Below are 13,836 nucleotides of genomic sequence, written 5' to 3' on the forward strand. Positions count from 1 at the left end.
CTCTCCTTCTTCAACCTCCCCCCGCCCCCTCGCTCTCTCTCTCTCTCTCTCAACCCTTTTCGCGGTGTGGTGGGGCTTCGATTGGGGTTCGCGGTGGAGCAATCGGCATCAGATACCCGGGGGCAAGGAAATTTTGGAAGCGATCGATCATGGAATCCGATGCGTGGGGCCGATTCTCCGCGGCCGCGTCGAAGCGCCACCAATCCGCGCTGCAGTCGCGATACGCCGACGCGTCTCGGGATCCCAGTCTTCGCGGCTTGAGAGGTGGGGGGTTTTTCGACAGGGGAAGGGGCTTGTGATCCCTGCCCTGATTCATGAGTGGGATTTTCTGATTGGTTGTTTCGTTCGGTAGATCTGTATCTTGGATTCGAGGAGTTAGACGGAGGCGAGGATGACACCCGCGCGGAGTTTCCCTGCCCCTTCTGCTCTGAGGACTTCGATATTGTCGGGCTCTGCTGCCACATCGATGATGAGCACCCCGTGGAGGCTAAGAATGGGGTATGATCTTTTCTGATAAAAAATGGGGTAACACATGATAAAGCTGTATTTGATTACAATTCAATCATCTTATCCTTCTGTGATGTCCGTATGAAGATATTTTTAGATGAGAATCTTAGATTATATCTGGAATTGTCGATCCCGGTAATCATTTGAACTTCTTAGGTGTTCCCCTTGTTTTTCATTTATTAGATTTGATTTCTTTGGTCCAAATATATTATTTTGAAGATATAGGAAGTTGTGTTGGATTTTAATCGAATTTGGAGCATTTTGTTTAACCAAAAAAGCTTTCTTTTTTTTTTCTCTCTCTCTCTCTCTCTCTCTTTCATTTGTCAGTCTTTAGTCTTCTTACATGCTGATATACGTCTTTTTTATTACCTGAGCGGCCATGGGATAGGACACTTAGTGTGCTTATTCTTAACATTAATAGAGAATTTGAGTTTCTTTTCCAGGCATAAGCTTTTAATGGACATCCAATACTTCTTTGTTGTGTTTGAAATTGGTTAAAACATCTATATCTGAAATCAAGCATAGTTGCCTGAAGAAGTCTTTGGATTACGTAGCAAGATGTTGCTTCTTTTGCTGCTGTTGAAATTAAGAAAACAATGGATGCGTTGATCTCATAAGATTTTATTCTCAAGGAGGGGAATTAAGAAGGTAAGCTTGGTAGTTGGTACGATGGTAAAGTTGCTCATCTCCAATCTTTGTGACTAGGGTTCGGATCATGGTAACAACCTTTCCTTTTTGTAAGGGTAAGAGTGCATATATTTTTCCTTCACAAACCCCCACACTAGCTAGAGCACTGGGCTCACCATTTTTTTACACCTAGGAGGGGAACTTAGTGACTGGTACCTTTCTTAGTAGCATTTTGATCCCAGAGGAAAAAATAGGACTTTCCTCAATTTTGAAGAGAATTTATTTGTTTTGCACTTTTTCTTTTCCTTTTTCTTAAACTTTTATGCCTGAAAATGCCTTTTCACATGGATGACACCACTGTATTATCTAGTTTGTCTATGTTCCTGAATGGTTTACAGATCTATTTCAAACTGTTTGACTCCAAATATGTAGTTGCACTAATTTCATTGCATAGTTATGTTGCATGTGATTATAGATATGTAGGACATAATTGCATGCACTCTTACAAATTGAGATTAATATTATATGTAGTCTGAAAACAGCATTTTGGGAATAGAAGAGTAAAATTTTAACTCCTTTCAAACTGGCAAATGGTCTTGCAGTCATTGTTCATCAAGTACCAGGAATTTGTTATAGCTTTGAACTAGTGGCTCATGACGAGTTATAGTTTTTTTATCTTTTAAGCTGCCAATAATTTTCTGTATTTTATTGAATTTTTAGTTCATGTGAATAGTGAGTGAAGTTAGTTGGCAGAAATTTCCTCCCCTTTTTGTTATTGTTGCATTTGTTGTTTACACATCGATTGATGTCTTATTATGCTCAAGGTTGGATGTGTTACTTTTGCAGGTATGTCCTGTTTGTGCAGCTCGTGTTGGGCTTGACTTGGTTGGACACTTAACAACGCAGCATGGAAGCTTCTTCAAGATATCCTTTTTATTCTCTTCTGAATGTTCATGGTTGTTAAAGGCTTGAGCTAAAAATCTTATGCAAATTTTTGGGAATTTTGAAACGCATACTATTTCTCTAGTCTGCTGCTGAAATTGGTGCTTACTTCCTAAATCTTGAATTCCTTAATTAGAAATTACATGCAACGTAGGAGGAAATACCGCAGAGGATCAGCTGCATCCCATACCATGCTTTCTTTGTTGAGGAAAGACCTGAGAGAAGGCAATCTGCAGGCTCTTTTAGGGGGATCTTCCTACATGGCTCCTCCACCTGCTGCGGCACCTGATCCATTTATATCATCACTAATTTACACGTTGCCTTTGGATGAGCCATCAAAAGATGCACAACCAGAATCTTTTGATGAAGGAAGCCTTGTCAGCAAGAGTTCAGATAAAGAAGTGGTTGAAAGGTATGATGTTTTTTCTTTAAGTTTCACATTGCATGGTGCATATCTGATCTTCATATGATGTTGGAACATTACACATCGCCTTGTTATTTTTGCAATTCCTACTTGTTTTGCCTCAATCATTTTATTTCTTTGTTTTCCTTTTGAGCAATATGGCATGACGACTTTAAAGTTTAAACCATGTAGCAGCAATCTATGGATACTCTGATTTGATAAAATGAATCAATTAATATTGTTGGTTCAAGAAGAGACTGAAGGGAGACATAAGAGAATTTCATAGAAACATTAAAAGAAAATGTAGATCTTATTTTGACTAAAGCTCGATGGAAATAAAGATTCATACAGTCAACTAATTGGGACATGGTGACTTCATGTTGTTGCTAGGATCATGTAAACCTAGGAGTTTGAATTAGGATATCCAATAAATTTGAAAATTTAATCCAATTTGGAGAACTATGGATTCAATCAAAACCAAGTTGCATTCAAAAGTATCAATTTGATTGCAAATCCAATGCTGCATTGAAAATTAGAGGAGTGAAAGAGTGTGTGATAGGGTACAAATACGATTTATTGTGGTTCATTTACAACTGTGACATACATCTACTTTATTCTTCCTTTTCACTTTGAGGTCCTCATGGGTGTCTACTATTCAGTCTTTTTCATGGGCAAGACCAAATCTTTGACACATTACATCTCCAAGTGAGACCAAGAAAACTGCACAACAGCACAACCATGTCTTCTTCAATGTCAAGATCAAGCGGAACATGCTATTCTTGGTCCCAATAGGAAACCTTTTACAAGAAAAACTCACAAATCTTACAAGTATGAAAACACTCAAATGACACATTAAAGCTCTCTTTCTCATGAGTAACGAGTGCTATAAAGAAGAGGATGGACAAATGTAGGCTATCGACAGATTGCAAGTTATAGCTCAATATTGTTTTCGCCTAAGAGAAAGTATGCAATTTTTTCCTCAAATTGATTGGTTCGTGGCTTATTTATTGAGTAGAAAATAGACTCTCAAATATATCTGAAATATTCCTTTACAACTCTGCAAGATCTTTTAAGTCTTACACAACGATCACACAGTGGACAATAGCTGTCAAAGCCTCTGTAGTTACAATTATTTTGTCCTCGTTGATATATGTCTAGTGAAATATGTGGATTTTTCAAGATTGTCTAATGCTCAAAACAATTACATATGATTTAACAAGAAAAATAGTGGGGATATTCTCAAACAGAAATTTTGGTAGCTCTAAACTTAATCTTCCATCCATCTTGAACGTCTACTCATTTGGGTGATTTTTGATGCTTTTCAATCCACTATTGTGCTTTTGAGTGGCTTTAATTACTGTATGTGTGCATCACTCAATGACATATGAAGCATGGAAGATGGTGTATCTGTTATGCAATGGTTTACCGGGTCTAACTTGTGTGTCATGCCTCCAGGGTCGAACCGTCTCTATCTGACAAGGATCAGAAAGAGAGAGCTCGAAGGAGTGAATTTGTCCAGGGGCTTGTTCTGTCCACCATCTTCGATGACATAGTATGAGGCATGATTTTTTTCTGTCAGGCGGCAGCACGAATGTTTAAAGAACACCGACGACGACGACGAGCGTGCTCAGGCGGCAGCACCATTCTTGCTGTTTCTTGTGGGCCTGATATCTATGGCGGGGTTTTAAAAATAAAACCTGTACGTTTAAATTGTTATCATTGGGAGAGAGAGGAGCATAAAGTGTATTATGTTCTTAACGTTAGTATTATATCTGCATAGACAGATTTTACGATATGGAGTGATTATTTAGATAAAATATTTTTCAGAGTGATTGTTCACTCACACTATGGAGCCTATTCATAGTGGAAGACTACTTCAGCATATTTATCTAATTTCTTACTACTGCATGTAGCTTGCTACTACTATCGATTCAAAGAAATGTTTTTCTAATGCCGGCATCTTTTTGTGATCATTTATTTCATGGATTTTCTTTTCTCTAACTTTTGCCATCAATTTGAAATTAGAGGGATCATATTCATCTGAATGCTAAGTAAGCTTTTGCCTACTTTTCATGGGCTGGAATTATATATGCCTGTCTGAAACTTGCCAGGATAAGATCAGAAACTACAGTAGTTGAATCCATATCATTTTGATATGGTCGATGCATACTAATTTTCTCTTTCACAGTAGCATCTGTTCCATTTAATGTAAATTGTCGTCCAACAATCCTTCCATTTAAGGTCAAAGATCACCTTTTACCATTTATAAAATAAAATATACATTATATATATATATATAATATCATATCATTTGCCCCCAAATTACTTATTATCGTTCATATGGCCATGCCATCGGAACCTTCTTTCCCAAGATAATGACGGCATCAGATGCTCCGAAGAAGTAGAACAGAAGTCAGCAGTATCATCAAGTAAACTGGGATCCTCGTCTTGCTTCCCTGATCGTAATCATCAACACGCGTCTCAGGAACACGCGTCTCAGGATCACCTCTTTCATGATTCATCACGCTGAAGTCCCCTGCGACAAGATCAAGAACAAGATAACTCATCGATAGCTCACACCGACGACCGATCGTACGCAAACGAGGCGCGATCCAACCCCCTTTCTCACCTCTTCTGCTGGTGTGGCCACAGCCGACGTCGAGGGCGAACCTGACGTCCATGACCGACGCACCGTTCAAGAATACGAAGCCATGCAGCGCCCTCTCCACGCAATCGAGCGCGAGCTTCGTCTCCAGGAGGCACGGCCCTTCGCAGAACACGTCGGCCGCTCCCGTGGGCACTTCGACCCTCCCTCCTCCGTTCAGCCTGTACGACTCTTGGCAGCCGACGTAGATCTTCAAATGTCGTCGAGAAATCATCTCAGTTCATGTGAGATCACTTCATCTCCGTTCAAACGGTGCATGCATGAACGACACATACTTACGTGATGATCAACGAAGCATTGCAACGCCATTCCTACCGTCCCCACATTGCTTTCTTCTGCCAAAGGGTAGAAGTAATTAATTCTTCCACCAAGTCAACACAATCGACAGAGAGAGAGAGAGAGTCATGCATGCACCTGAGTTGCAGCAAGAAGTAGACAAGCAAAGCAGAGCCAAGAAAAGGCACCAAGGCTCGAGGAGAGCAGCGGAAGCCATGGAAGCAGATCCTTGAGGATCTCAGATCATTACCAGTGAGCAGACTTATAGCTGATCTCATGCAAAGGGAGGATTGGATCAAACCAACAGCAGCTATTTGGTTGAAGTATTTTACAGTCTTTTTTTGCTGCCTTGTTCTTTGGTTACTGATCCAACCAAACCATTTCCCCACAAGTTTCTGCAAGTTATGCTTACATTGGCAAGCTGGGGATAGCATGATGGTGATGATCATTAGGTCCTCCTGAGCTCCAAATCATGCAAATCTTTGAGTGCCAAATAGGGTTTGGTGGGAAATAAGGGTAACTTATGTTGCCATCCTTTGCTTGCTATTCTCAGTTTCTTCTTCCCTTGTCAAACATGGGATTGAGAGGAGCAATGAAGTGATAATTAAGATACATGTTGCTTCACAAGACTTCCAAATTCCTCCCACCATTACATGGTTAATTTGACACCTTCACGATCATATCTTTTCCATTTCTTTAATCAAATTGGTGTGGAATTGTATAATGAGAATAATTTACACCAATTGATTGCTTAGGATCCAAATATTAGATTTGTTGTCTCACCCTCAAGCATGAATCCACCTTCAATTTCTCCCCAAATTTGGATCCCTTTCTTTTACTCTGTCTCACACGTGCGATGTACTCCTCCTCGCTTCGAAAGCGTGCGATGGGCCATGTGGCCTCTGACCTCTCCGCACGTGCCGCCCATCATGCCACTTTAAACTACGCCCTTTACTCCTCCTTTCCACATGCCTGCCATCACCAGTCATCACGTCCGTGCATCACGTGACAGGGCGTCGTCATCATCACTCCTTTGTAGTGTTCTTCTCCCCCCTCTGATTCCAACACCATATGGGTCTTAGCGAAGCACCTCTAATCATCACCTCACTTTATCAGATCTACGACTCGGTCGATTCATTCACACTTCGATTCTTATCTTCAAGAAAAGAACAAGTTTCAAAGCTACGCACAGTAAATAAGATTGGATGAACATATTGTACTGTTTCTTCTTCCTGACAAGGGAGATTGGAGTGATGGAGAGACATGTTGTTTAATGTCCTCGATTAGATGCACAGAGAGGTTTATGTATATAAGAATGTCATGCTGTTAAACAAATCATCTTCTCTTATTTTGAGGTTCATTACTTTGCTGTTCGTATACCACAAGTCAGATACCAAACCACTGCAACCTGTAAAGCAGTCATATATTCTTGAGCTGTGCAGAATGAAGGGAGAGAAACTGCAAGTTGCGAACTCGAAGCTGATCTTTAATGAGTTCATCAAATGGCAGATTTGTCAGCCTCGTTAGAGCTCTGCGTAAGATGGTTGCCACATCAAGTCCTCTCCTCCCACTGTAGAATTGCCTGTCGCACTGTCTCGATCAGGTTTGGAAACAACACGAAGTTTGCTCCGTTCAGGTTGGATTGACGCCTGTGAAGTTGAATTGTTTAACCTGAAAGAGGAGCGTGGAACACCATGACATATCTCCTCTCCGCAAGCAAGCCAATAAAAATGGGGATGACACGTAAAGACGAGTCTCCCTCTCATGTGCTGTTGTTTGGGGAGCGAGAGAATGGATAAGACTCTCAAAGGATGAATGCCGCACATCAATGCACTGTGGTGAAGAAACAAAAGGTTGCAGTGGCGAAAGGATGGGATAGTTTGGCAGTGCAGCAGTGTTTGGAGGACTACAGCTCGACTTCTGTGTTGGGTTTTGTGTGCCAGTGAGTTGAGCGATCGCTCTCATTAAGCTGACTCTCAAACGTAAGCTGCATGGAAACTACGTTCACTGGAAGATGATACCCCTCTTGACTTCCTTTTCTTAGACCATATAGTTTCACATTTGAATCTGAAAAGAGCAATAAGGATTGCTGGCAACCAAATTAATGGAAGGAGGCAGTGATATAGCGTTCAAGATTAAGTTTGTGCAAACTGTACAGTGATACTAATAGACAGCGAGTTCGAATCCCCATTTCCCATTCATCAGCAACTCAACGCCTCATACTTCACCGGGATTGCCCTGTGCGACAGCATGCTGCCAACCACTGCCATGTCACGGCAGAACACCCCTTGGAACACTGCGGCTGCCGCCTTCTCTGTCCCTTTGCAGCATTCCTTCCCTCCTGCATTCCTATCAGCTCTGGGCTTGTCTGCCGTCTTCGCTGCTGCGACTTGAATTGCTGCTGCGGCGGCTGTGGCGGCCGCCGCCTCCTTTGCTCTCTGCTTCACTGCCGCTTCCTCGTCCATCACCGCCACCATGATGTTAGCGTACCCCTTCTGCAACATCCTGTGCAGGATCGACGCGGACATCCTCGCCTGATCCCGGATTGCGTCGAGATCCCGGTGGTCGTCTAAGAACTCCAATCGGTCCACGAAACCCACCGCCTTCTCCGGCTTATGCTTCAGCGTCAACAACAGGTGCGCGCGCTCCAACTCCTTCCGCGAGCACCCGCGTCGAACACCGATCAGCGCGTAGTAGTCCACGTCGTTCCCCTCGCCGCCCGCGATGCGGCCGCGTAGCTGCTGGATCCGCGCAGTGAGCGCCCGGAGGTTGGCGGGAATGTCGCGGTACCGGACGTCACGATGGGGCCGCCATGGCGGGCCGGGGAGCTTGCGGTCACGGAGGATGGCATCGTAGAGGAGCTTCAAGTGCTCAAGGTCATGGAGGCAGTCCGCGAGGGCGCGAACCGCCTCGAAGAGGTCGGCACGGGAACGGAGGGCGGCGATAAAGGACGGGTAGAGGGCGAGGGCGCGGTTGCAGTCGGCGATGGCATCCGCGAGGCGGCCGGTGGCGCGGTAAGCGGCGGCGCGGCCGATGAGGCAGCCGGCGGCGAAGTTGCCGGGAAGGCCGCGGCGGCTGTCGAGGACCTTGGAGAAATGGCGAACGGCCTCAGCCGGGAGCCCGGCGTCAAGTGCGGCCATCGCGGCGGCTCGGCGGCGCAGGACGAGCTTGATGTGAGAGAGGAGCTGGGAGGCGGTCTCCGACACCGACGGCAGCGGGGCAGCCGTGCCGTCCTCCTCACCGGCGATGGAGGTGAAGCTATCGTCCGACCAGCAAACGGACTCGCGGCGGAAGGCGGCTGAGGCGAGGCGCCGGCCGATTTGGAGGAGTACCATGGCGTCCTCCATCATCCCGAGGTGGCAACAAGCTTGACCGAGCACCAAATACCTGAGAGCCAGCATCGCGCGAGCGGTGAGCACAAGCAGCGGTGACCATTACAGAAAACCGATGTAGAGAAGCCCACGGTTCAGTTTAATTGACCGGTTCAATTTGATTAAACCGGACGACAGCCAAAGTTTGCATGCCGGTGGGGACGAAGACGGTTTCTAATGGGGAGCATGAAATTACCAGATTAGCCTCAAATTTCTCCAATTTGCGGCTGGTTTTGTTTTTATTAGAGGAGAAAAGGGTCAAAATACCCCTAATTAAAAGCCTAATCGAGTCGTAAACGTACCTCCACTGGCCTTCCCTGTCGGAGCTCTTGGAGAGGCCGGCCACGAGCCGGCGCTTGAGTTCGGAGACGGAGAAGCACCGGAAGGAGCGGTCGCCGTCGGACCTCTCGCGGGCGGGGGAGAGCAGTTTAACGCGCTCGCGGCTGATCGGCGCGGAGGAGGCGACGGAGGAGTGGTCGCCGGCGCCACCGAGCGAGGAGGACGAGTCGTCATCCCCACCGCCGCCGCTGCCTACCTTGAAGCTCGGGATGTAATCCTGGAGCATGTCGGCCACCTCGCGGAAGCGGCGGAGGAAGAGGAGGGAACGGGCCCTGAGCTCGAGCGCGGCCTCGTGGCGCGGGGAGATGGCGAGGGCGGCGTCGAGGAGGTGCACTGCCGCGGACACATTGGACTGCTCTTGCGTCGATATGAGCACACGGGCTTCTCGGAGGTACTTATCGACCACCTAAGGAGTCGCGGCAAAGACGACGAAGATTAGATTTTGTTGCATGGGGTTCCTCTCGAACTCAAAGCACAGAGAAGGAAAACAAGTCTCTGAGTTGATCTATTCTACTTCATGGGAAAATTGGCAGAGAATAGCAGAGAAAGGCTAAAGCTCAAGCCAAATGAAACAGAGGAGGATGCTCGCTGCCATTGCAGCACCACCCGGTTCATTGCTCGGCGTAGAAAGAGCACTCGGAACCCAAAACGAGAGCTAAATAAACACCATACTGCGGCACAGCACTCACCTTCTTGTTACTCAGCCACCAGCGCTTCTTCTCCGCAGTCAGAGTAGGTGAGCCCGCGGCCATTGCAGCATCACCTTCCTCCCTCCTCTCCCACCTCAAAGATCTCAGCTTTCCCTGGTCTGAGCCGGGGAGGCTTATTAAGGACGAGATCAGATGCAACGACCGCCCATTTAAACCCGATGAAGGGTGAGGGAGAGGGGAAAAAGATCGCAGCTTTGACTGCCTCTCGACCCTCCTTTCCCTTTCAGAGAAAGCTTCGATCCTTCAACTTCCTCGCTGGCAAAGATGCCTCCCTTCTATACCACAGTGCAGGAGCAGCAAAAAGAATAGGAAAAACGCAAAAGGAGAGTGATTATGCTCACTCACGGTAACCACACCATCTCACGGGTTTAAAAGGAGATCTGGCCAAAAGCGGTGACCAGATCTCCCAAACCCGTCTCTATCCGCAATTAATACCCATAACTACCAAGAAAAGCACTGATCGTGGCCGTTGGTTCTGTTGATCATCCGCGATTGGCCGTGATGAAGGGATAAATTCAAGAGTAACTCGAGCCGCAGCCTATTTTGGGTTGAAGAGATGGGGCCTACTTGGCTCAGCAAATGGCGACGACGGTATACGTAAAATACTAACTTGATGTACAATATTTTTTTTGCATAGAATAATGTTCTTGGAGGAGCGTATTTTGGAACATGGCTTAGTCCACAAGATTCCTGCCATCTATTTTTTTATTATTTGTACATATATATATATATATATATATATGTATATATATATTAATTTGTATAGCAAATGTTAATTTTTATACATAAGTGACGAGGATAGTAATTATGATAAGACTCGGCTGGTGTCAACCGACGCCTCACGCCTCGATCGACGCGACAGTACCCGGTCAAATGGACCGAAACATCGGTCGAGACGCATTAGCGCCTACTCAGGCTTGGTTCTTTATAAAAGTCCTAAAAGTCCTAACTTCAGTAAGCTTCCTTATAAAAGTCCTAACTTCCGAACAGGAAAAGGGTCCCTGGCGGAGGAGAAAAAACTCTTCTTCTGAAATCCCCTCCACTATCTTCTGACTCGATTGTCGGAGGGGTCGGGTCGAGCTTCCCGATCTAACCTTTGTGCAGGAGCAAAGCCGAAGGTCTCCGCTGGACGCGCAGGTGAGGAGTTCCTGCCCGGAGGAAAAGGCGATCGCGTCCCGATCGGACACAGTGTGCGACCACCTCAACGGACTCGAAACCCATCACGGGAAGATTCCCCGTCATCCAGACCCGAACCGAGCCACGTCGGCCCCGAGGCCACGGCTACGGGTTGTTTACCACGACAATAAGTCACTCTGCAGATCATACTGCTGCAAAAAAAGCCTCCACCTAATCTTCTTTCAGGGATTGATATGCCAGCGGTGGGGCCCTCCGTATCCTATGGCTGTTGGATTGGCCAACGCGTCCTGGTTAGAGACTTGGGGGCTCGTGATTGGCTAGAAGCGGTGTACTGCTATTCCTATTGTGCTATCGGAGGAGGCCTCATAGTTGTGGTGGCCGTCCTCCAACTTCCACCACGAAAGGGATGGGGAGTTGGGGCGGCGACGGCTCCGACGATCTGGTGTGCCTGCGCGTCGTCGAACAGCGTTCACGGGATGGACCGACGTGGCGGCTGCTCGTCGGTCAGCCGCTCTCTCGTGAACCCCGTCCTTCACGACGAGGCCCTGCTGGCCCCCCCCCCCCATCAACTCAATGCATCCAGGTGATCTTGCTCCTGGCCACGTGGCATTCAACTTCAGACTAGTCCACCACCAAGCTGGCACAGAAGGCAGCACTGTTCTCAGGCCATTCTTAATTAAGGTTGGACCATCCCATTCTTCTCACACGAATTAGCTTATTAGAGAGCTCCAATTATTTCGTTCTGCATCCAAAATGTAGTTCATGTTGTCAGGAAGCTTATGTGTTGTGATGCATTAGTAAGTAACAAAACCATTAGGATGGAATATAAATACCGCAATTATAGAACCATAATTGTCCTTATCAGAGTTGTCCACAAGATTATACAACATTCTAATGCAACTACACTTCATCAGCTAACGCTCCATTATTATGGCAAGTGAGTCTGGTGAGGCACTGAAAGCTGCAGGTTGTGATGCTTGCAGATGGAGCCGAATCTTAACTGGATTCAACTGTCATACAATCAATGGCAGCTCCAATCATAGATGTGGGGCTGAAGAACTTTAGGGAATATTCAGCAGTTAGGCCACTTAAAAGAGCAGCCTACAGAGTAGTCATTTTGGAGGATTACTAAGATGTATTTAGCTACATAGATTTGCATGAGAGACTGAAAACTTATGGATAGAGATCAAAATAGGATAAAGCTAAATCCTAGTTGGATTCAGCTGTCAAACAAAGGAAGATACATCAATGGATGTTCCAATCATGTGTGTGAAGATGCCTGTTTTTAGGAGTGCTTAGAGGATGAGATGATGCACTTGAAATCAACAGAGGTGAAAACCTTATGGTGGCCATCACTGTGAATCAATCTGTGCTCCAAATGAGTACACGATGAGACCATCTATTCCAGAAGAAAAAGAAGAAACCTCTGAGCTATCTATTGAGCCATGAAATCTCACATGTTACATGTTCACAAATCCATTTCTAGTAATGCGAGACAAGTCACATGTGACCACCCAAACATCTTTCTTCTCCTAAATCTGTGAGCTGCCATTGCCTAAAATCTTGACCATGTGAAACAAAACATGAAGCTCTAGTTCTTAGACTGGAAAGAAAGAAGATGGTAACACTACAAGTGCTACAACCCTTGGAAGATTCTCCCTAAACTTAGTTCACTGTAGATACATTATAAGCTTGTGCTTTAGCAACTGCTGAGTTGGTGCTGAGAGACTGAGAGAAGGAATCCTCCTTAGTAGGAGAATGCATTTATTGCAAAAGAAGTAGAAATCACTATGATCTCAGATGTGAATCGGTAACTCTCCGAGGAATCACTCTGTTGGATTGACACTCTTCGTCGACACGCGTCCTCAATCATTAAACCAGCGAAGGATGCGTCTTGCATGGCTTGATTCAAGCAGGTCGGCTGCCATTTCTTGTTAGGTCACATGGACTTCCATGTTTTCATGGAAACACAATGGGAAACAAGGCGTCTTCCTCATCACAATGCTGCTGCAACAGCTACTTGCCTTCGAGGACTTTGTGGCCCGTAGTCATGTGAGAGTTGTATGCTTGTTTGACTAGTAGCAGCCGTGGAGGGGTCATCTGCTACTTACGGCTGCGGTTCCTGCTAGGGTTTGTCGTGTGACCTTTGAGTGACAAAGGAGTCCCCCAGTGAGCAATGGTGTTGGGATCACTTAATTATTTGTGTCCACTTGTAGATAAGCTCTATCGTCTAGCTTTTATGAAGCTCTCAGAGTATGTATTCGACGGCGAACAAATCCTGGTTCTTACGAGAACTCTACATTCGTTCAAGTGCGAGGGATTCAGCTCCAGCGAGCTGTACAAAACCTGGCAAGTCATCTGAAATCATGTTGGATATGGCGATGTTGATGAAACAAAGATTGGTTGCCGAAACTGATTGATGCCAAAGGCTAGGAAGAGCCAAAAGTGAACTCTCAGTAGCACTGTCGCTTGTGTGACCTTGCGGCATGCCACCTTTCCAGCTCAATTTACACCCCCACCATCGTGGTGGGTCATCTCTCTCTCTCTCTCACTCTCTCTCTCTCTCTCTCTCTCTCTCTCTCAATAATAGATGAGAAGGGGAAAGCAGCTAACAGGAAACACAAAGATGAGGGATGTGAGGGAGGATTGGCTTTGGAAGCAGAAGGGGGACACTGATAGTACTGCCACCTTCCAGTTGAGTGTACCAAGCAAGGTGCTCCATCAAGTGCCTTAACACAAGAGGGGCCTCCCTGCCCTGAGGCCAGGTTACATGACACATGAACCCACACTTCGAATAAGGGTTTTGGCAACTCATCTATTTTGCTGGCTAAGAGTTGAGGCGACTCTTGAGAGTCCTAT

At 45.8% G+C, this 13,836-nt stretch overlaps 3 protein-coding genes across 3 annotated transcripts; 1 reads left to right on the forward strand and 2 right to left on the reverse strand.

Annotated features, from left to right (window-relative positions):
- Positions 1-4,430, forward strand: LOC103971970 (protein DEHYDRATION-INDUCED 19 homolog 2). Its single transcript, XM_009386140.3, has 5 exons — positions 1-264; positions 353-498; positions 1,981-2,058; positions 2,220-2,488; positions 3,935-4,430. Exons 1-5 carry the CDS (start codon positions 150-152, stop codon positions 4,035-4,037), a joined length of 711 nt encoding a protein of 236 aa, XP_009384415.2. The 5' UTR covers positions 1-149; the 3' UTR covers positions 4,038-4,430.
- Positions 4,431-4,614: 184 nt separating this feature from the next.
- On the reverse strand, positions 4,615-5,662 carry LOC103971971 (uncharacterized). Its single transcript, XM_009386141.3, has 4 exons — positions 5,559-5,662; positions 5,424-5,479; positions 5,109-5,334; positions 4,615-5,015 (listed from the first exon to the last, which is right to left on the reverse strand). Exons 1-4 carry the CDS (start codon positions 5,635-5,637, stop codon positions 4,864-4,866), a joined length of 513 nt encoding a protein of 170 aa, XP_009384416.2. The 5' UTR covers positions 5,638-5,662; the 3' UTR covers positions 4,615-4,863.
- A 1,826-nt stretch (positions 5,663-7,488) lies between these two features.
- LOC135597568 (uncharacterized) lies at positions 7,489-10,055 on the reverse strand. The gene is made up of 3 exons (XM_065090697.1): positions 9,820-10,055; positions 9,094-9,536; positions 7,489-8,807 (listed from the first exon to the last, which is right to left on the reverse strand). Exons 1-3 carry the CDS (start codon positions 9,880-9,882, stop codon positions 7,622-7,624), a joined length of 1,692 nt encoding a protein of 563 aa, XP_064946769.1. The 5' UTR covers positions 9,883-10,055; the 3' UTR covers positions 7,489-7,621.
- Between the last annotated feature and the right edge of the window lie 3,781 nt (positions 10,056-13,836).

Source organism: Musa acuminata, chromosome BXJ1-11 (assembly GCF_036884655.1).
Source record: "Musa acuminata AAA Group cultivar baxijiao chromosome BXJ1-11, Cavendish_Baxijiao_AAA, whole genome shotgun sequence".
Classification (NCBI taxonomy): domain Eukaryota; kingdom Viridiplantae; phylum Streptophyta; class Magnoliopsida; order Zingiberales; family Musaceae; genus Musa; species Musa acuminata.

Excerpts from the sequence above, each read along its gene's own strand:
- LOC103971970 (XM_009386140.3), top strand. The coding sequence starts at position 150 with ATGGAATCCGATGCGTGGGGCCGATTCTCCGCGGCCGCGTCGAAGCGC. Across the intron at positions 499-1,980 it reads CCGTGGAGGCTAAGAATGGG|GTATGTCCTGTTTGTGCAGC; the intron begins GTATGATCTTTT and ends TTACTTTTGCAG. Across the intron at positions 2,489-3,934 it reads GATAAAGAAGTGGTTGAAAG|GGTCGAACCGTCTCTATCTG; the intron begins GTATGATGTTTT and ends TCATGCCTCCAG.
- LOC103971971 (XM_009386141.3), bottom strand. The coding sequence starts at position 5,637 with ATGGCTTCCGCTGCTCTCCTCGAGCCTTGGTGCCTTTTCTTGGCTCTG. Across the intron at positions 5,335-5,423 it reads AATGCTTCGTTGATCATCAC|ATCTACGTCGGCTGCCAAGA; the intron begins GTAAGTATGTGT and ends CGACATTTGAAG. Across the intron at positions 5,016-5,108 it reads TGGCCACACCAGCAGAAGAG|GGGACTTCAGCGTGATGAAT; the intron begins GTGAGAAAGGGG and ends ATCTTGTCGCAG.
- LOC135597568 (XM_065090697.1), bottom strand. The coding sequence starts at position 9,882 with ATGGCCGCGGGCTCACCTACTCTGACTGCGGAGAAGAAGCGCTGGTGG. Across the intron at positions 9,537-9,819 it reads GGTGGCTGAGTAACAAGAAG|GTGGTCGATAAGTACCTCCG; the intron begins GTGAGTGCTGTG and ends GCGACTCCTTAG. Across the intron at positions 8,808-9,093 it reads GACAGGGAAGGCCAGTGGAG|GTATTTGGTGCTCGGTCAAG; the intron begins GTACGTTTACGA and ends GCTGGCTCTCAG.